At 38.9% G+C, this 23,744-nt stretch overlaps 1 protein-coding gene across 3 annotated transcripts; it reads right to left on the reverse strand.

Moving 5' to 3' along the window:
* Window positions 1–599: 599 nt before the first annotated feature.
* LOC127953381 (gastrula zinc finger protein XlCGF57.1) lies at window positions 600–22,956 on the reverse strand. Of its 3 annotated transcripts, XM_052552612.1 has the most exons (3): window positions 22,860–22,956; window positions 11,046–11,170; window positions 600–2,604 (listed from the first exon to the last, which is right to left on the reverse strand). In XM_052552612.1, exons 2-3 carry the CDS (start codon window positions 11,128–11,130, stop codon window positions 1,037–1,039), a joined length of 1,653 nt encoding a protein of 550 aa, XP_052408572.1. In that variant the 5' UTR covers window positions 11,131–11,170; window positions 22,860–22,956; the 3' UTR covers window positions 600–1,036. The 3 variants fall into 3 exon arrangements, with proteins under 3 accessions (XP_052408572.1, XP_052408573.1, XP_052408574.1); XM_052552613.1 differs by lacking the exon at window positions 11,046–11,170 and having other exon boundaries at window positions 22,860–22,941; XM_052552614.1 differs by lacking the exons at window positions 11,046–11,170; window positions 22,860–22,956 and adding an exon at window positions 4,668–5,105.
* Window positions 22,957–23,744: the final 788 nt, after the last annotated feature.

The following is a 23,744-nucleotide window of genomic DNA, read 5'->3' on the forward strand; positions in this document are numbered from 1 at the left end:
GATAAGATAGAAAATAAGATAATTTCACTCTAAATACACTTAAAACAGACAAATGTAACATTGGTCTATACAGTCCATCCTTCACTCTCTATATATGTTTCCCAGCAGCATTATTTGAAGCTCTTTAAAAGTCCCTCTTCATAGTGTACTCATTCCAACAAACCTGATGGCATAATTCCAAGAAGTAATCTACAAAATCCTCAATTGGCTTTCCTCCTTGGTGTAATGTCAAATAGTCCATATTTACACAATTTGTGTGGTCTGGTATTCGGTCACATTTTATCCAAGATGAAGAAAAAGACAAGTTTCCAAATGAAGGTAATATTTATTATAATTAACTCCAAAGGTTTAACAAACTTGAGCCAATTTGCAAACATAAAATTTGAGCAACTTAAATTCATAAAGGTGAAAGGGGTTAACTAAATACAAAAAAACTGGAGCCTAGTAAATGTATTCATGGTAACGTGTGACTGGTAGGAAAACTAGAACAAGGAAACTGGAAACTGACTCTGAACAAACTAAAAGTCCACGATGAGGAAACTAACTGAACTAAATCACAACAATACTATATGATGCTCCCAAAATAAAACTCAGAAAGAGGTGATTAATAGCTTTTAATATGACTCATCTTATAAATCGCATACATCTGTATGATTCAACTTTTCCCCATGGTCAGTGTTAAAAAAGCAAACAAAAATCACAATATATTTCCATACTTGTAGAATCCATATATTGGATAGAATAAAAATCAATTCATCACCCAGGTATTGTGATAGATATAGACCAAGTTTTGTGATATTACTGATCATGGCCTTTCTGATTTGTGATACTCATTTCAAACTGAAGTCACATGAAAGGTCTCGCTCCAGTGTGAAGCCTCATTAAGGGATACATTATTTCTGAAGTTTTTTCCACAATAATCAAATGTAAACAGCTTCTCACTGGTTTTACTGTTCATGTGATAGCTAAGGTTTAGTTTTGTTGAGTTCTTCCACACAATGTGTAAGAATTTAAAGCTTCTCTCCAGTATGAATCCTCATGTGCCTTTTAAAGCTTCTTTGTTGAGCAAAACTGTTCCCACACAGAGTGTGTGTGTAATGCTTCTATCCTCTGTGTGAATCCTCATGTGGATATTAAGGTATCTTTTTTGAATGAAACGCTTTCCACACTGTTGACAGTTGAAAGGTTTCTCTCCTGTGTGAAGTTTTATGTGGTCATTAAGAGTGTTTTTAAGAGTGAAACTCTTTCCACATAGAGGGCACGTGAAAGGCTTCTCTCCAGTGTGAATTCGAATGTGCCTGTTAAAGCTTCCTTGATGAGTTAAACCTTTTCCACACTGAGGGCATGTGAAAGGCTTCTCGCCAGTGTGAATCCTCATATGCCTTCTAAGGTTTCCTTTTTCATTGAAACTCTTTCCACACTGTTGGCAGGTGAAACGCTTCTCTCCTGTGTGAATCCTCATATGGACTTTAAGGCTGCTATGTTCAATGAAACTCTTTCCACACTGATGGCAGAGGAAAGGTTTCTCTCCTGTGTGAATTATCATGTGCCTTTTAAGGTAACTTTTTAGAATGAAACTCTTTCCACACTGTTGGCAGAGGAAAGGTTTTTCTCCTGTGTGAATTCTTATGTGGCCATTAAGATTGTTTTTATGTGCAAAACTCTTTCCACATTGTTGGCAGCTGTAAGGCTTTTCTCCGGTGTGAACTATCATGTGACTTTTAACATATTTCTTTGAAGGGAAACTCTTTCCACATTGTTGGCAGCTGTAAGGCTTTTCTCCGGTGTGAATTCTCATGTGGACTTGAAGTTTTCCTTGTTGATCAAAACTCTTTCCACATTGTTGGCAGCTGTAAGGGTTGTCTCCGGTGTGAATTCTCATGTGGACTTGAAGTTTTCCTTGTTGATCAAAACTCTTTCCACATTGTTGGCAGCTGTAAGGCTTTTCTCCAGTGTGAACACTCATGTGGACTTGAAGTTTCCCTTGTTGATCAAAACTCTTTCCACATTGTTGGCAGCTGTAAGGCTTTTCTCCAGTGTGAATTCTCATGTGGGCTTGAAGTTTTCCTTGTTGATCAAAACTCTTTCCACATTGTTGGCAGCTGTAAGGCTTTTCTCCAGTGTGAACTATCATGTGCCTTTTAAGACTGTTCTTTGAAGGGAAACTCTTTCCACATTGTTGGCAGCTGTAAGGCTTTTCTCCAGTGTGAATTCTCATGTGGTCTTGAAGTTTTCCTGGTCGATCAAAACTCTTTCCACATTGTTGGCAGCTGTAAGGCTTTTCTCCAGTGTGAATTCTCATGTGGACTTGAAGTTTTCCTTGTTGATCAAAACTCTTTCCACATTGTTGGCAGCTGTAAGGCTTTTCTCCAGTGTGAATTCTCATGTGGACTTGAAGTCTTCCTTGTCGATCAAAACTCTTTCCACATTGTTGGCAGGTGAAATGACATCTTATTCCAGTATTTTTAGGTATTTTTCGTGTCAAATTCTGCGTCGTGTCAATCTGTGATCGACTGTATAATTTTTTTCCAGTTACGAAATTGTGTTTCTTAAAATCATCTTTATCTTGTATTTCATTCAGTTCTTCACTCTCTTCTTCCAGATCTTGGGCAAAAAGAGATAAAAAGAAGTTAGTACCTGCTTAAAAGCAACAGTAGAAGAGAAGTAAATAATTGCCAAATTTGCCATTTTTTGTTCCCAGTCCTGCACAGTTAAAGGTCCCATGACATTCCCTCAGCCTTTTTAGAAAATGAGAGCTCAGATGGGCCGATCTGGAATATTCCTCAAATGATGTCATATGGGAAAAGGTTAGGAATTTGGAGAAAATGGATTCAGTTTATTTTTTACATTTAATTCAGTCGCAATGTCAGCACAGGTGTTACAAAAATACTTTTACGATATCTATTTGACAAGCACCGCCACAAGCAGTGAGTTCCTTAATGAACAGAATCATTAATGCCTGATCTGTGATCAGGGATTTCTGATGTGTAGCTAATTATTCAAGTTCACGCAGACTTTCTTTCTAAATCATTTAATACTGTTTATGCATCAGTTTATCAAGCCAGTGACTAAACGATCAACTTCACATTGTTTTTCTTAGTAGCATAGCATGAAACAAATCTGTTATTTAAATTGTGATTAAACTACAAAGAGCGGTTAAAGAATGCTCCCTTTATATTGTACGGAGCCGTCAATCACACATTGAGAGTAGATCTGCACACTTGCCCAAACTGCCGTTATAATGAATGACGCTGTTTTGCTGCACAACGAAGCTCTTACTGTATTCATGTCGATACTGTATTTGCTGTTAGTTGTGGTGAAAGCATTTTGTGAGTGAAAATGCATTACAATGACGAGATCACTGTATTCACACGATAAACAGACTGTCTACTCAATGCTCATCCCTGCAGCCTTTCATGTGATGGGAAAAGATAAAAAAAAATAATGCTATAATCAACTCTTCCACAATCCTTTAATCTCGACAGCTGTAATAGTATAAAAATAAAAAATAAAAAAAACCTTGTAAAAGTATTTGAGAGGGGTTCCACATGTAATATGCATTTCGAATGCAAAGATGTCAGCCAATCATAACAGTTGTCTTTTACTCCGAGTCTCACAGCACACACGCCCCTTCAAACAGAGCATTAAAGCCAGAGGACTAAAATCAGGATATAAAAGGCCTTTTTTACATGTAAAAATCATACTAACAATAGAAGTACAACTCAGAAAAAAAAATGTAAAAAAGAAAATAATCCACATCATGGGACCTTTAAGCTCCAAACTGCAGGAAACCTTCCTTTAGTTTGTACGTAATGAAGACCTTGACTGAGGTTAGGGGTGCTCCGATCACGATCGGCCGATCGTTATGCGCATCTCGTCAGTAAAGCCGGTTCTCTAATCAGCGGTAAATTCCATCAGGTGCATGATTTCACATAGAGCAGCGGTTACTACACAGAGCCATTGTTAACTGAGAAGATGCGCAAATCCACTTCATTTTCAGCATTTATTTGCTCATCTTCTCTATTAACAATGACTGTGTAGTAACAGCTCATATCTCATTCTACGGAGGTCCGAACACAGAACATCTCCTGAATACACTGGAGTGTCAAATAGCTGAGCTGGCACAAATATATTCGCACCTGTACAATTGTTTGTGGAGAGACTTTAAAAATTGAGAGAAAGCATTTTATTCCTAGAAATAGGAATAATTAGTGTTTGGAAACCCTGTCAGAGGTCTTTTTACTGTCTTGGCAGATAAATGGAACACATCTGAACCATCAGAGATTGTTTTAGATTATGTAAATAGCTTTCTTTACCGACTACATGAATCTAGAGCTATTGCTCAATGAAAATAAGGTAAATCTCAAGAGAAGATGCAGAAATTGTTTAACTGCAAGGTTAAATTCAGAGAATTTCAAGTAGGTGACAAAGTATTGGCTTTATTTCCTGTTTTGACTGGTCCTTTCCAGGGTAGATTTATTGGACCTTATACAATTGTGAAATGTTTTCCCAGTAACAACTATTTACTAAACATGCCTGATCGCCAGAAGACATTATATGTTTGTCATATTAATTTATCATAATCATATGTGACTCATGTAATCTCTGTCTGTTAATACAGAGAAAGAGCAGCTGTGGCCTAATGGTTAGAGAGCCAGACTAGTTACCAGAAGGTCGCCGGTTCGGGCCTCTGAGCCGGCAGGATGTAGGTGGGAGGGAGTGAATGAACAGTGCTCTCTTCCACTCTCAATACCCATGGCAGTAGTGGTCTTGAGCAAGTGTGTGTTCACGGCGTGTTCACTTCTCACCGTGGTGTGTGTGTGAACTTGGATGGGTTAAATGCAGAGCACCAATTCCGACAGTTGTCACAACTTTTTTCAAACTGTATCAATAACTTCATCAGTTGGTCAGGGCACTTTAGAAGTATCTGAAGAAATGGTAGAGAATTTGGATCCAGTAGATACAGGGGAAATTAACGGGTCTTCTCAAGGAGTAGTGGAAGGACGACGTGAAAAAGAGAAAGCAGATAAAATGGAATTGTTAAGTTAATGTCCTCCTTTTTTGATGTCCCTACTCGAACTCATGTCATTGAGTGTGACACTGATGTTGGAACAGCTCAACCTGTAAAACAACGTATATATCAGGTCAACCTTAAAAAAGGCAATTACTTAAGAAAGAAGTGCAGGGCTCTAAACAAAAAAATCGACTAAGGAGCCATTGGCTCCTATAAGAAAAAAACTTAGGCGCCAAATGATTTTTTTAGGTGCCACAGAATAAACAAGTTTTATGTGTTTTATTTAAATTATTTATTTTACATTTTAACTTTTTAATCATACTGACGTGTTTATGTCTCATCTTTTTTTGACTTTATTAGCATTTTAATCCATCTTGTAGATGACCTGGGAATGAAGGTTCACTTAAAGTGGGAGCTAAATGTCTTTTCCAACTTGAAAATGCGGGATGTAGATGCGTTGTTTATTAAACAAAATCTGTTCCAATATCATGGACCATAAGCATCACTTGGCCCCTGAGTATAGTTTGGGGTCCTCCTCAATGCATCCTGTAAATGTTGTCATACTCTCTTAAAAATAAAGGTGCTTCATGATACCATAGAAGAACCTTTTTTTCCTGTCTAAATGGTTTCATAAAGAACCTTTAACATTTGAAGACAATAACAGATTATGAAAAGGTCAGAAAGAGATTGTTCTTCAAAGAGCCTTTGACTGAATGGTTCTTTGTGGAACCAAAATTGTTCTGTGAAGAACCTTTTAAGCTCCTTTATTTTTAAGAGTGCATGTCTTTCACACTTTCAGTCTGTTTTTCTTAATTAGTAAAATTAAATTTTATAGGAGGACTTGAATTATGTAGACAACAGGTTAGGTAAAAATATTAAAATTCAATAGCTCATAAATATAGCAAAATGCTCCTCTTTATAGTTATTTTTCTAGCTGACTGATGATGGACACCGAAAGGCTACTGAGGTTAATATTACGTAGCAATGTTAACAAGCTTTACACGTTTTCCGCAGTTTGAAAGTGTTGTACTGTAGAATCTCTTATAAAATAGCCTACCTTTTGATGTTAATTCATGTTCATTATGTACTTTAGAAGTAAAGAGCAAGGTATGATAGGTTCACGTGCTGTGTGTGTCAGCACTGCTGAGCGGCAGATGAGGACTGTTTAAAACTCCTTTTCCCTCTAAAACTTCGATGCGCATTCACTCAAAGCGCGGACATAACAAAAGATGTGAATGCAAAACAATCAGGAAAAAAGGCATTACATGCAATTTTTTAAGAGATAACATGTAAATACATAGGCCTAGTCGCCAGTGGCGACCTCAGCAAAAACTTCACTCGCATTTTAATATTTATGGTCGCAAATGCGACCGTTTTAGTCGCAGTTTGAAGCCCTGAAGTGGATAATTTACTCGCCCATAACATGGCCGAACCTAGTTATAGTTCTTTGAGTTCTCCATGCATCTTGGTGAGTAAGCCCAATAATTCATTTCATTTTTGTATGGACTGCAGGAAAATAATTACCTTTCAAAAACTGATGGTTATCCCCGAATCAAAATTGATGTTTGTGTTGCTCGTGTTGGCTCTAGATTGTCAGTAAATTCAAATCTACTGAAAGGTTATTGACAAGTGCCTCAGACATCTCGTGCTAAGGAACTCTCCACTTTTGTTACACACCATAGATTTCTGCAGTACACGGTAGTGCCTTTTGGGGTTTGAAATGCTCCCACTACATTTGAATAGCTGGTAAATAAAGTACTGTCTGAATGTGAGGCTTACTTAGACAATGTTGTTTTGTTTAGATCTTCCTGATCTGAACACCTTCAAACCAAATTCGAGAGCTTTCTGTACATCTGGCTAAAGCCAATCTAAATCATTATCCTTGCGCAAATATGCCTTTAGCAAAGCAACTGGGTATATCTTTTATCTGGGTAAAATAGTGGGTCAGGGTTGCCTAGTCTGTCGATTCTTAGGAATAGTAAGTTATTATTGAGGATTTTGTCAGATTAGTTGCTCCTTTGACTGATTTGTTGACTCTAGCTAACACTTCTGTATTGGTTGCACCTAATTTCCAGAAACATTTTCTTCTTGCAGTGGATGCCAGTGCTTATGGTGTCTTTTTCATTTCTTTCCCTTTATCTGATGTCCTAGGGCCCAGGAAATTTGATGGTAAAATGGAGTCTGCTTTTTGGCCAGTCTTGATCATCCCACCGCTGGGAGTCTTCCGCTTCTCCCAGATATCTAAACTCTAAACTAAACCATTTTCCTTTTGCTTGCATCCTTTTCAGCATGTTATGCTAATTTTGAGGGTGTGGCTGAGCGCGAATACGTGAGGATTCCCCCTGTTGAGGAGATGTTTATGAGGTATCTCGTAAACATCTCAAGTAGTGCTTCAAAAGCATTTTGCACTTGAATGGCAGGACGTATGTGGCAGCAGGTCAGGCTGGTGGTGCTTTGCACACCATGCCAGTGTTACAAACCTATCAGGGCTGACACACTTAAGAATTTTTATAAGGGCAGAGGTTTGTCGTCCGAGGTGGTAGAAGAGCTGAGCCACACTACAGATTTGGCTCTCCATGCCACCAAGCAAACTGCTGCTTCCATTGAGCATTTAATGGTGGCAATAGTGACTAAGGAAAGACATCTGTGGATAAACCTCAAGGCTATCGGGAAAAAAGAAAAGACTTTCTCCATGAAGCTCTGCTTTTGCAGAGAAGTTAAGGGAGATGAAAGCACAATCAGCTGATTTTAGGAAATGCCTTCTCGGCACTCCAAATGCCCACTAAGAGAAATGATCAGTCTAGAGCTGAGGCTCATAGAGAGTGTCGCTAACAGCACCCCTTCTCCATCTAGGAGTTGGAAAGGGGAGCCTTGCTGTTAACAAAATCTAGACAAGACATGCAGTCATCTACAGCATTTCTTTGGTTACCACTGTAAACAAAGAAGTGCTGCACTTATAAACTCTACTTTAAAGGGATCATATGATGTAATTAAAATTTTTCCTTTCTCTTTTGAGTGTAACAAGCTCTTGGTATATAAAGAAGATCTGTAAAGTTGCAAAGACTAAAATTTCAAATGCAAAGAGATACTCTTTATAAAAAAAAGTCAACCACGCCTACCTAAAATGGCTCATTCTAACACATCCCCACATGTCTACATTAGTCACCCAAATGTTCACACAAAAAAATATATGTAACTTTCATTCTAGCTGTTGTCGCCGCTGCCACCATGTTCTGGAGACGTTGTGCGTTTCATTGTGAAAGCGAAACTACTTTGTTTGATCAAAAGAGGACACAACTAGAAATCTGTGCTTAAGCTGTATTTACAACACTGTTCTGGAACAGTTCAACCCAAATATTCAGATGTGTGCAGCGCATTTTACTGAGGACGAGGACTGTTTCCTGGGAGAGTAGCCTACTCTACAGTATCTGTTTATATAAAGTTGGGAAATTCCAACTTTGCAAGGACAATCTGGCACTTCTGACTCTGTATATTTGTTTTAATATTTAAAGAATTTGCCGCAGATGATCCAAACACGAGTTTTGAGCAGTGTAGAGTAGTGCTTGTTATTTGCCGTTTCTCATTCACAAATGGTTTTATGTTTACATGCGATACGCAACATGTAAAAGGACAGTATAAGTCATTATAATCAGTAATTATGTCCCCACTGGATGCAACAATATGCCTTGTTTATAATGGTTTTATTGTTTTTGTCTTGTCTAGCCCAGAATACGGCATTATAGTATGGTAAGTGGTGTAACATTTACGTCACACGGTTGAGGAATTCATACAATCATAATGCACTGAATAGCTGGCCAAAGAGCGTACACCTTGCTTTTCAGAACGATGAGCTTTGTAAAATTCAACGTGTTTCAGAAAGGTGGGGCATAAAGTAGCAACAATAATTTACACTATGTGGAAAATATTGTTTTTTGAACCTTAAACCACAATTTATTACACCAAATATACAAAATAATGTTCTTTGTAGCAATGTCATATTACCCCCTTAATATGGATTATACAGAGGTAAGATAAAAAAAAAAAAACATCTTGATATTTTTAAGGACAGTCAGTTAGATACCGTCACATAAACTCCACCCACAAATGTATCACGACTCATATAATATCTCAAATGAATTGAATAGTCACATATTTATTGGTTTTCAACCAGTTTGCTACATCACTGGAATCGTTACATCTCTATTTACTACTGACGCTTCGTGATCTAGGGTAGGGTACCGAGACCTATGGAACTGGTATGCACTGAACAGAATCAGAACGCAGATTTTGGTGCCTCATTTCGGTGCCTCTTAAATGCCTGAGCAATCAATTTAAATATTTGTCCTGGTTCTCCAAAATGTACACAAGAAGCATGGGCATTGCTAGACATTTTTTAGCGGGGCTATAGCATTTAATTACATAAAGTGTACACGAATTTGAGATCGCCTCAGAGTCAGTCCGCTCAAATTTCATATGAAAACAGTGGCAGACCAGTCTCTTCCCCATCTTTCAGCCAGCTCTTCAATCCGCAGACCGCGGTGGAGCAGCGTAAGCGGACTCAAACAGAAACAGAGAACATAAGGTGTGTCTTTATAGACTGTTAGAATATCTGTATCTGTGCAGTTCTTTGTTCTTTAAATAAGAGTTTACAAAAGGTTACGAGGGAGCAATCTGTTTCTCCGCTGCGTTCACCAATCATCACACCAGTTTCCTCCAGCGAAAATCTAGCCCTTAACATGAGCGCATACTTTATATATATTATTTAAATAAACCTAATTTAATTATACATACTTTATACATACACTTGTGTGCAAAAGTCTTGCCATTGCTATTAATTTTAATAATCATCTAGTGAGATTTTTGAATGAATGCACAAGCAGTCTGAAAACAGCTGGTGCTTCACACAGCGATCTGCTTGCGCATTCAAAAATCTCACTAGATTATTTAAATTAATGGCCAATTTATTGTTTGGAAATGTAAACTGATTTTCTACTGAGATACTACAGCTAAATATATAAATAACTGGCTTAAAACCTTTTTCTTGGGTGAAAATACTAATGTGCCTAAGACTTTTGCACAGTACTGTACTTTACAAACGAAATTGTTGCTACTTTATAAATAATGAGCATACAGTCATTAACAGAACTGATTAAAGACAGTGACAGACAGCACTCATTTTAAATAAATATCAGAGTGATTGACAGAGATACAGTAGAAACATTGCGTGTGGTTTTCTATTAAACAATGACCCAGATCATTAAATACATTTATTATTAGTATTTATTATTCCATTTATGCTTAGAGTAAGTGAAACTTGGGAAATGAGAGCATCCAAGGAGTGAGTTGATTGTATTTATTTGAAATATTTTGTAACATTCTTTAATGTTATCCAAAGTTTTTTGTGGCTCTTTTTTTTTTTTTTTTTTTTATAAGTATCGGTTAAGGCACCGGTACCATTTTTAAAGTATCGAAATGGCACCGGTATCGTAAAAAACCCAAATACTACCCAACCCTACATATAGCACCAAAAGATGATGGTAATGCACTGGTTTAGTATATGACCTTGTAAGAAGACATTGCGCTGCTTCAATCTATTGCAGGTTCAGTCTATTACTGGAAAAGGTACATTGTTTTAAAAGTAGGCAAGCTACTGGATAAGCTGCTGAAAAATGGTGTAACGTTATTTGTAGCTAGCTGGTGCCCAACACTGAAATTAACTTTAAACATTATTTATGTTAAGGGACGTTAATGTTAGTAAAGCACTTTCAATGAGAAGAAAAAAATCAATTAAAGACACATGTAATAACTCACATTTCACTTTATGTAAAATAAAGTGAGTGTTACATACTGTTGCATAATTAAGTTTCAGAAATGTAGGGTTTTCATTGTTTTTAATTCAGAAGTAGATTTGAGGGTCTAATAACTCCTTTGTTCAGACTATTAAGTTTTTTATATTTTTTATTTTTTTTCAGCTTGACATTTTTGTGAGATTTTACATCAAATGAGTGAGTTCAGCTTGAATGAAACTAACCTGTTTGTTTCTCAGTATCTTCATGTTTGTCACCAAATGTTTCGTCAATCTCCTTGTCTTCACGCTGCTCGCTACTAAAGGCCATCTTTATAATGGTGTGTCACGTGGATCTCAGTTGAGTTTTTCTGTTTAAGATGAGAATAAATAACAGTAGAAAAATAAGTCCAAACTAAATCTCTATCTGCGTCTCAATCAGCTCCCTAGTTCAGTAGTTTTTCCGTAAACTGGTGAGGGAGTTAGTCAAAGTGAGACTTAAATTAACGGACTTAAATTCTTCTACTTTACTATCAATAAATTTTATAGAATCCATATATTAATGATACATACATACATACACATATATATATATATATATATATATATATATATATATATATATATATATATATATATATTACATAATTTTTTTTTTTTTTTTAACTCCACTGAAAGATCATCTGAACCTGGCGACTTATTTAAAAAAAATAAAAAAAAATAAATGCATAACAGTAACCATCTCACTTTTTCTTAGTTTTTCATTACAAAGGTCTAGAAATTGAGTTGAAATAGGTGGGACAAATTTTTACCTGACTCAAACATATTAGAACATTTATCTATTTGAAATATAGATTTATATAATTCTTAGTAAGAAGATTCAATATAATTAGAAATTCATTTTGGATTTGAAGTAATTACATCATACATTTTGAGAGACAAGGTCATTTGTATTTTATAGTTTCGTTTCTCGGTTGGAAAGAAAAAAAAAATTCTAACCATTTAGCTCTTGAACAAATGAATGTGCCTTTTGCTGTATCAATGTATATTTGAACAATTTGAGATTTACTACCTTCTGTAAGGTTTCCATTACTCCTGTAGTTTTGTTATTAATAATGCTTGACCAACAAATACAAGGGTATACAGCTGCATCTCAATAAATTAGAAAGTCGTGGAAAAGAACAGTGGCCTTCAGCTCAGCTGCATTGTTTAGTCTCTTTTTTTTCTCATCTTCCTCTTGACAATAGCCCATAGATTCTCTCTGGGGTTCAGGTCTGGTGAGTTTGCTGGGAAGTCAAGCACACCAACACCATGGTCATTTAACCAACTTTTGGTGCTTTTGGCAGTTTGGGCAGGTGCCAAATCCTGCTGGAAACTGAAATCAGCATCTTTAAATAGCTGGTCAGCAGAAGGAAGCATGAAGTGCTCCAAAATTTATTGGTAAACGGGTGCAGTGACTTTGGTTTTTACTGGACTTCAAGCTACTTGAGCTATGAGCTTCTCCATGGATCAGCTCGATCCATCTTGTTTCTCTGTTGTCACTTTTTGCCGGTTTTAAGTGACCCGTGTCTTGTTTGGGTAGCGCACTGCCGCCTAGCGGTGAACTTCGAAACTGCAGCGCAACAAATACCGAATTGAGCAAAATTATGATATTGTACTGTTTGAAATATAATATATACCAGTATTTTTGCAGTACCGGTATACCGGGCATCCCTAGTGACAATTGTCCATATTTCATTAATTTTGTTACCTAAATAACCCATGATTTAACTGAAATAAGGGAACAAATTAATAAATAGAATGGATTCTTAATTCATGAAATCTTTAATTTCCCTTCCCATGTTTACCACACACAGTAAGAGATGCGATAAAATGTGAAAGATTATAAAAGAAACCGGCAAACCAGAACAAAGCCACATAAATGAAGGCTATATCACGAACGGCATCCAGAGGCATGGTCACAATCTAACATTTCCCTAACCCTATAAGAGCACAACTCTTCTGTTTTTATTGTGAGTTTGCACAAATAAGAGTAAACACTTTTGCAAAAAAGGTTTTTTTTTAATTATTTTTATGTCTCAGCTGTTTCAATCGCTGGAGCACACGTATATTCTAGCGATTCAAACTTACACCGCAGTCTGTTATTATCAAAATAAAATACAGTAAACTAAACATTTAAAAGGTTACACTGGTCAGTTTAAATAGACCGTAGTATCAGTCCTCTCTGCTGTTCCAAGGACATCCAAAACTACTTGTACATTTGCTACTTGCAAATGTGCAAGGAGTTTACATGATAAATAATAGATTAACATTTAAAAACATTGCGAATATGGAAACATTTGGATTTGTGCTGAATGAGACATGAGCAGTAATTTCCATCCAAATAAATCTAGTCAAAGCCGCGCTTGCTCGTCCTCATCTGCATGCACGCACTGCCACTAGGGCTGTGAATCTTTGGGAAGGCAGCGATTCGATTCGATTCATAGGTTTCGATTAGATTCAAGAACGATTTTTGCAAATTTAGAATGATTCGATTCACAATCAAATTAAATTTGATTCGATTCTGCATTCTTTAAGTGCATTCACAGGATTATTTAAGTGCTTCTACTTAATTCTTTAAATGCTTAGTCGGGGGGGAATTAAAGCAGCATTTATGGTTAGAGAACCATAGGTTAAAAAAAATAAAGAAAAGAGCTTTAAGAGTTGTGGCGGGGGAGGCGTGGTTTAAACGAAGTCTGCAACAGGAGCACGAGTGAATAGACGAGCGGCGGTAAGTGGTTCAGGTGAGAAATTATTAACAGCTGGATCTCATTGCAGTGATTGGCGTGGGGAATCAGCATTTAAGCGGAACGACAGCCGGCAGAAGACGAGAGAGACGGGGACTCATAGGAGTGACGAGCTAGAGAGCCGCCGAGCGCGAGAAACAAAGACTGCCAGAGTGAAACGTCCGTGAAGTGCGCGCACCTTCCGCGTTTGTTTTATTTTTGTTTTATTCAACTAAATAAAATATCCTACGAGCCCCGTACGCCGACTCCGGTCTCCTTCCTCTTTATTGAACTGAAATCTCTACACTGGTGCCGAAACCCGGGTGGAAGGAGAGCATACCGCCATGCAGACTCCATCAGGATCATCAACATCGCCATTCGCGGACATCATAACATCGCTCGCGGGCCTGCATCAGGAACAACACAAAGCCCTGCTGGATCTCCAGGCCGACCATGACCGCCGGTTTCAGGCCATGATGCAGGCCCAGCAGGAGGACCGCGAGCTGTTCCTGAGCTTGCTGGACCGGGAGGGGCGGATGAGGACGGCCTCCCCCAGTGCCGGCCCTGCCCCCCACATGCCGCTCATGAAGATGGGGCCGACCAATGACCCGGAGGCATTCCTTGACCTCTTTGAGAAGACGGCGGAGGCATGTGGGTGGCCAATGGACAGCTGGCCCGTCCGGGTGATCCCACTGCTGTCGGGGGAGGCCCAGAAGGCTGCTCAACAACTGCCCATCCCGAACCTCCTGGTCTATGCCGATCTTAGAAGAGCCATCCTCCAGAGGGTCGGCCTCAGCCCCGAACAACGTCGTCAGCGCTTCCGGTCGTTCCAGGACTCGTGCCGCAAATGGCTGTTTGCCGGAGGAACCGACGCAGAGACCATCATCAACACGGTGGTGCTGGAACAGTTCATCTCCCGTACCAAGGCCCGCCCCCCCGCTGGAGGATGGGGATGGAGCCTGCAGCGGGGGCGCGAGGCCCTGCCCGGGGAATGGCTGCACCTCAAAGTGAGGGGTGTGAGGAGCCTTCTGCTGCCTCCCCACGCCAATCCCCTGACCCACGGCCTGGGCCGGCCTGCTGGCGTTGCGTAGGACCTAGCGGGGTGGTCTCAGGGGAACCGAGCGGTGTGGCGAGGCTAAACCTTTCCAGTCGCGATGACTTTGCCCTGGAACAATCCCAAGACAAAACCCTCAAACACGCACTGTTTCGCTTAATCTCCCACGTGGGAATCCCAAAGGAGATTCTCACAGACCAGGGCACCGCGTTTATGTCACGCACATTAAGCGAATTGTACGGATTGTTGGGCATTAAAGCGGTGCGTACCAGCGTCTATCACCCACAAACCGACGGCCTGGTCGAACGGTTTAATCGCACATTAAAAACCATGATCCGGAAGTTCGTACAAGAAGACACGAAAAATTGGGACCGTTGGCTAGAACCCCTCTTATTCGCTGTGCGCGAGGTCCCCCAAGCCTCCACGGGGTTTTCCCTCTTCGAGCTTCTTTACGGACGTCAGCCCCGGGGGGTGTTGGACGTCCTGAAAGAAACTTGGGAGGACGGACGCTCGGATAGCAAAAATGAAATTCAATACGTCCTGGACCTGTGCGCAAAACTCCATACACTGGGGCGGCTCTCTACGGAAAATTTGCTTCAGGCCCAGGACAGACAAAGCCAGCTGTATAACCGGGGGACTAAGCTGCGAGAATTTGCACCGGGAGATAAAGTGCTCGTATTACTGCCAACCTCTAGCTCCAAATTATTAGCCAAGTGGCAAGGACCCTTTGAGGTCACACGACGGATAGGAGATCTCAATTATGAGGTAGTACGAACAGATAGAGGCGACTCACGGAAAATCTACCACCTCAACCTCCTTAAAAAATGGAGCGGGTAGGAGTCAGTGTTGCTAGCGACGGCAGTGAGTGGGGAGGAGGATCTCGGACCAGAAGCGATTATTAAAGAAAAATCTCTCGCACTGGCCCTAGGAGGGGACCACCTCTTGCCCTCGCAGCTCACTGACATTGCGCGTTTGCAGGTAGAATTTGCAGACGTGTTTTCGCCCCTACCTGGTCGTACGGACCTGATTCAGCACCACATTGAGACAGAGCCGGGTGTCGTAATTCGCAGCCGGCCATATAGATTGCGTGAACACAAGAAAAAGGTAGTTCAGACTGAATTAGAGGCCATGCTGGCGATGGGTGTAATCTCGACATTGGACTTAATAAAGAGTTTTGGCAGATCCCCTTATCTCCCATGTCCAAAGAAAAGACAGCCTTCACCACGCCGTTTGGATTACACCAATTTGTTACACTTCCTTTCGGCTTGTTCGGGGCCCCGGCTACGTTTCAGCGTCTCATGGATCGAGTGCTGCGGCCCCATGCTGCATATGCGGTGGCCTACCTGGATGATATTATCATCTATAGTGCGGACTGGCAGCGGCATATGGAGCATGTGAGGGCGGTCCTCAGGGCGCTGAGACGGGCGGGGCTAACGGCCAACCCAAAGAAGTGCGCAGTTGAGCGGGTGGACTTAAATATCTGGGCTTCCACTTGGGCCACGGGCAGGTGCGTCCCCAAATTGATAAGACGGCAGCAATTGCAACCTGCCCCAGGCCCAAGACCAAAAAGGAGGTGAGGCAGTTCTTGGGGCTGGCGGGATATTACAGGAGGTTTATTCCTCGTTATTCGGACCTCACCAGCCCGTTGACTGACCTCACTAAAAAGGAGGTGCCAGATAGGGTCCAGTGGACGGAGCAGTGCCAACAGGCCTTTACCCAGGTTAAGGCTGCTCTGTGTGGTGGGCCGCTCCTGCACTCTCCTAATTTTGCTCTCCCCTTTTTCTTACAGACTGACGCATCGGACAGGGGGCTGGGCGCGGTCCTGTCCCAGGAGGTGGGGGGGGAGTACAGCACCATAGAGAAGGAGTGCTTGGACATCAGGTGGGCGGTTCTCACCCTTCGCTACTATCTCCTGGGAAGGGAGTTCACCCTCTGCTCGGACCACGCGCCCCTCCTGTGGCTCCACCGCATGAAGGATACCAACGCGCGAATAACACGTTGGTATCTAGCGCGAGAAACAAAGACTGCCAGAGTGAAACGTCCGTGAAGTGCGCGCACCTGCCGCGTTTGTTTATTTTTGTTTTATTCAACTAAATAAAATATCCTACGAGCCCCGTACGCCGACTCCGGTCTCCTTCCTCTTTATTGAACTGAAATCTCTACAAGAGTATTATGTTTAAGCTAACATTTTGTCATACCAGGGGTGTAGCCATCATTGATAAGAGGAACAGTTCCACTCATTCTCTACTATAGGAGAGGAAGAATTGTATAAACTTGTTAAATCATCTAAACCAACAACATGTATGTTAGACCCTATACCATCTAAGCTCTTAAAAGAGGTGCTTCCAGAAGTCATAGGTCCTCTTCTGACTATTATTAATTCCTCATTGTCATTAGGACATGTCCCCAAAACCTTCAAACTGGCTGTTATTAAGCCTCTCATAAAAAAGCCACAACTTGACCCCAGAGAACTTGTTAATTATAGACCAATCTCGAATCTCCCTTTTCTGTCCAAGATACTAGAAAAGGTGGTATCCTCACAATTATATTCCTTCTTAGAGAATAATGGTATATGTGAGGATTTCCAGTCAGGATTTAGACCGTATCATAGTACTGAGACTGTTCTCCTTAGAGATACAAATGATCTGCTCTTATCATCTGATCGTGGGTGTATCTCTCTATTAGTTTTATTGGATCTTAGTGCTGCGTTTGACACAATTGACCACAAAATTCTTTTGCATAGACTTGAACACTTTGTTGGCATCAGTGGAAGTGCATTAGCATGGTTTAAATCGTACTTATATGACCGCCATCAGTTCGTAGCAGTGAATGAAGATGTATCATATCGATCACAAGTGCAGTATGGAGTACCTCAAGGCTCAGTACTAGGGCCGCTACTCTTCACGCTTTATATGTTACCCTTGGGAGATATCATCAGGAAACATGGTGTTAGCTTTCACTGTTATGCTGATGATACGCAGCTCTATATTTCCTCGCAGCCTGGTGAAACACACCAATTTGAAAAACTAATGGAATGCATAGTCGATATAAAAAATTGGATGACGAGTAATTTCTTACTGCTAAATTCAGAAAAAACAGAGGTGTTAATCATAGGGCCTAAAAACTCTGCTTGTAATAACCTAGAACACTGTCTAAGACTTGATGGTTGCTCTGTCAATTCTTCGTCATCAGTTAGGAACCTAGGTGTGCTACTTGATCGCAATCTTTCCTTAGAAAGCCACGTTTCTAGCATTTGTAAAACTGCATTTTTCCATCTCAAAAATATATCTAAATTACGGCCTATGCTCTCAATGTCAAATGCAGAAATGTTAATCCATGCATTTATGACTTCAAGGTTAGACTATTGTAATGCTTTATTGGGTGGTTGTTCTGCACGCTTGGTAAACAAACTACAGCTAAAATGCAGCAGCAAGAGTTCTTACTAGAACCAGGAAGTATGAACATATTAGCCCGGTCCTGTCCACACTGCACTGGCTCCCTATCAAACATCGTATAGATTTTAAAATATTGCTTATTACTTATAAAGCCCTGAATGGTTTAGCACCTCAGTATTTGAATGAGCTCCTTTTACATTATACTCCTCTACGTCCGCTACGTTCTCAAAACTCAGGCAATTTGATAATACCTAGAATATCAAAATCAACTGCGGGCGGCAGATCCTTTTCCTATTTGGCGCCTAAACTCTGGAATAACCTACCTAACATTGTTCGGGAGGCAGACACACTCTTGCAGTTTAAATCTAGATTAAAGACCCATCTCTTTAACCTGGCATACACATAACATACTAATATGCTTTTAATATCCAAATCCGTTAAAGGATTTTTAGGCTGCATTAATTAGGTAAACCGGAACCGGAAACACTTCACATAACACCGTACTTTCTACATCATTAGAAGAATGGCATCTACGCTAATATTTGTCTGTTTCTCTCTTGTTCCGAGGTCACCGTGGCCACGAGATCCAGTCTGTGTCCAGATCAGAGGGTCACTGCAGTCACCCGGATCCAGTACGTATCCAGACCAGATGGTGGATCAGCACCTAGAAAGGACCTCTACTGCCCTGAAAGACAGCGGAGACCAGGACAACTAGAGCCCCAGATACAGATCCCCTGTAAAGACCTTGTCTCAGACGACCACCGGGACAAGACCACAGGAAACAGATGATTCTTCTGCACAATCTGACTTTGCTGCAGTCTGGAATTGAACTACTGGTTTTCGTCTGGTCAGAGGAGAACTGACCCCCCAACTGAGCCTGGTTTCTCCCAAGGTTTTTTTCTCCATTCTGTCACCGATGGAGTTTCGGTTCCTTGCCGCTGTCGCCTCTGGCTTGCTTAGTTGGGGTCACTTCATCTACAGCGATATCATTGACTTGATTGCAAGTAAAAACAGACACCATTTCAACTGAACAGAGATGACATAACTGAATTCAATGATGAACTGCCTTTAACTATCATTTTGCATTATTGAGACACTGTTTTCCAAATGAATGTTGTTCAGTGCTTTGACGCAATGTATTTTGTTTAAAGCACTATATAAATAAAGGTGATTTCAGAAGTGACAGAAATGTCAAATACAATCATTTTATGCATGTAGCCTATATATTATCATCATTATTATTATTATTATTATTATTATTATTTTTACAAGGAATTCTCTTTTTTTATTAGGTTTAATTAGCTGTAAGAAATCAAATACACTGCTGGACAATAATCAATTATTTGTAATCAATATTTTTTTTTCTAATGGCAATTTTATGATTGTTTTATATACTAGGCTAAATTTAATTAGCAATTATTTTAATTTTCTGCACAGAATTAGGTATAAAATATACTTTATAGTTTCTGTACTGTAATAAATGATATGTCAATTAGCACTGCATCATTCATAATTTTTATTTATTGTGGGAGGTTTTTTTTTTACGTTTCATCAGTTCATTCTGATTTTATTCAGTTTAACTGCAGATAAAGCCTGGCACGTCTATGAGAACGAGATCACTTCTCATTCACTGTAAATGCTAAAGTACCCATTTAACTTTTCCTCTCCATCATCGAATGATGATTCTGAGAGAAAACGCGCCAGATGTCTGATTGCTAAAGCAACGAACACAACTTTCATGCATCTGATTTTTAGATAAACCTTACCCTCTTATTTCAAGGTCGTCATTAATACTGTTATTTTAACAGTTTGCTTTGTTAATTCGGTTCATAAGCATTGTTAAAACACATTTATCATTCAATGGAACTGTACCTATGATTTAGACACATTTCTGCTCCGTCTATGCAATAAATACAGCTTTCGACTGCTCAGGTAACGCCGTCGGTAAGATGCAGAGAGCCATTGAAAAACTACAGAAAAGTAAATCTACTTCACTTTAGTATTACTGGCCACCAGTCCTAAAGATCGCACGTCAGCTACGTCTGAGACGAACAGATCACAAGCGCAATCCTGTGACAGTCTCAGGTGGTAATAGTGGAGCATGTGAAGGACATATAAGAGGCACGAACACTGTTCAAGGTCTCCATTAATTAGTGTGTGTAGTAATTTAAAGTGTATATATATTGAAAGCATTGAATCGCTATGAAAATCGTGATTAATTAGATTCTTAGCGTTTTGAATCGATTACTGTCCGAGATCGATGCATATGAATCGTCCGGGTTTGTAATCGATGCATCGAGAAAACGAGTGAATCGTTACACCCCTAACTGTCACGCTGCACTAGATGCCAGATTTTTTAAAACAAATAGGCCTAACGGAACCACTGATCTATAATATATATATCAGTGAACGGAACGCAAACATTCAAAGTCTGACGTTTTCTAGAACAGAATCTAGCAGGATCAAACGCACAACAAAGTCATGTTTGGTATCATTTTATTTCAAATGCCATGTCAGTTGAAAACATTGCAATTGTGTTTTAAAATACAACAACCAGAAAGCACCACAAAAAGATGCAACGTTCAGCGTTCTCCGTGCCAAAAAACAATCAACAAAGTAAAACGATCTCAAACTAGAGCTGCAAGTAACGATTATTTTTTCTGTCGACTAATCTAACGATTATTTTTATTACAATAAATAATTAATCTAATGTTCTTTTTTTATTAGCCAATGAATCCTTTGGATAACTTTACAAACAAATATTAGTACAACTTCTAATATAATATTTCAACCTTTATTCATTTTTAACCAATGTGGTTGAAGTTTTTACAGTATAAAATAATCAAGAGGCAAAGAAAATTATTTTACTATGGTAAATATGAGCTTATGATAGCGGTTATATACCACAGTAGCCATGAATGTACAGTTGTCTGAGACGTCATGAAATGTTCTTTAGCATCACAAACCATAAAATGTAGTCAGGGTTCTGCTATGGTTTAGCATGGTTTCCAGAGATCTGGAGCTGATTCGGGGTAGCTCGGTGGTTTGTGACTGTTGTCTCGCGGCACGCTGTCTTTTAAGGGGCTGTTCACATATCACGTCTTTTGCGCGCTCAAGTTCGTTATTTCCAATGTAGGCGCGCGATAAGTGCGCTCATAATGGAAGCTACGCGGTCGCGACGCGCTTGTTTTTTCCAGGCGCATCCGCACCGCATCGAGTTAAAAACATCTCAACTTTTCAGAATGCCACAAGCGCAAGAATATCAGACCTGAAGCAGGAAGTTGGTCACCAGATCACACAGTAACCAGTTAAACCATAACACTGGAGAGCGCCAAGATGTTTTCCTCTGAAGTGCTCGTGCTAGTTATCGTCTGTTTAAAGTATTCCCATCCTTTTGATAAAAGTGGTCTCTGTTTTTGTGATAGAATGCAACTTTCTCCATTCCCAGTATGCCATTACGCGAAATTTAACGTTAAAAAAACAGTGTGACGCGTCGACGCATTTCACGCACATCGACGTATTTTTGTAGTCGATGTAATCGATGACGTCGACGCTTCCCTTATGAAAATTAACCATGGTTTTATTAAGAAAAAAAAAAACATGGTTACTATAGTGGTAACCATGGTTTTGCTATATTAACCATAGTTTAACCACGGTATTTGTAGTAAATCTGTGGTTATAAAATGGTAGTCGACATGCCAAAAAACCATGGTTACTACAGTTTTACTATAATTAAACCATGGTTCATTTTCATAAGGGTTTACATCCCTAATGAATATGAAACTTAACAAGTATAATCAAGAGACTGATAATGTAAGCCTCATTTTCAAACTTCGTCAAAGCTCAAAATGCCAAATACACGTTCATGTAGTGGAAGAAATTTGCACAGCACTTTGTCATTTATAAGTCTATAAACCTCCCACCATAACCTCTTTGTATATTGACAATGCCAGAAAATATGAGGTTTCTGGGTGTGATGAACAGAGTGAACAATTTATCTTCAACAAATCTGGTTAAAATATGCTAACAGGGTTAAATTTGTGCAGTATCTTAAATTTAATTAATTTGATTTGTAATGAGATAATTAGGTAATACCCAAACTTTTCTCTAATTATTAGTGCCAGCAGGGTTAAGTAAAGAAGCAGGTTAAGAGTCTGAAAAACCTCTTCATAAAGAATCAAAACTAAAAGAGATAGCTCCAGTTACAGAGGGAAATTATTTTGGGGTTGCATGGAAATTAAAATATGAAAGAAATTAATCGTAAGCCATTAAATACCCCTGAGAATTCAACAACAGTCCTACCAAAGGAATCCCTTTATCAGACCAGGTTTTCATAAATAGCTGACAATTTAAAAGTTGGTCAAAAACAGAACTAGACATTGAAGAAGGGTTTTTTCTTCAGGTTATTTTGAAAGTGTTTTTAAGACAGAAAAATCTAAATAATCAAGACCACCATTTTTATATGAATTAACTAGGGCTGTGCAATATTGAAGATATTGAAGAAAAATGCGATATGCCATACCTTGTTAAAAAAATGTGATATTTGATATGAGATACAATACTGCTTAAAGTGTGTAAAATCTATTTCAATTATATTTTAAAATATATCAAAATGAAAATTATATAACCAATCTGTTTCACTATTATTTTATTTTTTTGGAAAAGACTCACTACAATTCCTGAAAGAGATCAGCAGTGTTTTAGCCACACAATACCCTTCATTAATAACACTTAATAAAGCAGTACAGTAATACAGTCGGTAACAATTCATTTCTAAACTTCATATATAGTTATCTGAAGTAGTTGTATCGATTTAAACAAATTAAATTATTAAAATCACACACACCTTTCTTCATCCGCATCACAGACGCGGGAGCGCGCGCAGCCTTATGACGTCACATCGCCAGAGCGAAATAAAAGTCCTGTTCGTGAAATGAATTGAGTGAACTGCAGAGCTGTCAAAAAAATAAAAAAATAAAAATAATATATATATGTGTGTGTGTGTGTGTGTGTGTGTGTGTGTGTGTGTGTGTGTGTGTGTGTGTGTGTGTGTGTGTGTGTATTCTAACCCTGTATATATTTAAAGGGGGGGGTGAAATGCTATTTCATGCATACTGAGTTTTTTACACTGTTAAAGAGTTGGATTCCCATGCTAAACATGGACAAAGTTTCAAAAATTAAGTTGTACGTTTGAAGGAGTATTTTTGTTCCAAAAAAAACCTCTTCCGGTTTGTCACAAGTTTCGAAAAGTTTTTTTTTTTTTTTTTTTTTTTATTGAACAAACATAGCAGCAAATACAGTTTCATCTACAAAAACAAATAATTATCAACAGTAGACAAAGAGCAAGTAAAGTAAAAAGTAAGTAAAATAGACAAAAGTAAAAAAAAAATAATAATAAAAAAATAATAATAATAATAATAAATAAATAAAAACATTTAAAAAATAATAATAATTGAGCCAGGGGTAATATATCCTTTAAATAAATTTAAGAGAGATTTACATGCCTCGAGTCCCTTTTGTTTACATTATAAAAAGCATAAATATTATACTTTGTGCATAATGTAACTGATTTTAAAGCTTTGGCATTGTTGGAAGAAGATATAGTACTCAAGTAATATTTAAGGTCATTACAAAAGACAATAAAAATAGGTTTGATAGACAAAAATTTACACTTGTGTACAGAAAACTTGGCTAGAAAAATAAAAAGATTTACAAGAAAATACTTGTCTTT

This window comes from Carassius gibelio, chromosome B3 (assembly GCF_023724105.1).
Source record: "Carassius gibelio isolate Cgi1373 ecotype wild population from Czech Republic chromosome B3, carGib1.2-hapl.c, whole genome shotgun sequence".
Classification (NCBI taxonomy): Eukaryota; Metazoa; Chordata; class Actinopteri; order Cypriniformes; family Cyprinidae; genus Carassius; species Carassius gibelio.

Excerpts from the sequence above, each read along its gene's own strand:
- LOC127953381 (XM_052552612.1), bottom strand. The coding sequence starts at position 11,130 with ATGGCCTTTAGTAGCGAGCAGCGTGAAGACAAGGAGATTGACGAAACA. Across the intron at positions 2,605-11,045 it reads AGATACTGAGAAACAAACAG|ATCTGGAAGAAGAGAGTGAA; the intron begins GTTAGTTTCATT and ends TTTTTGCCCAAG.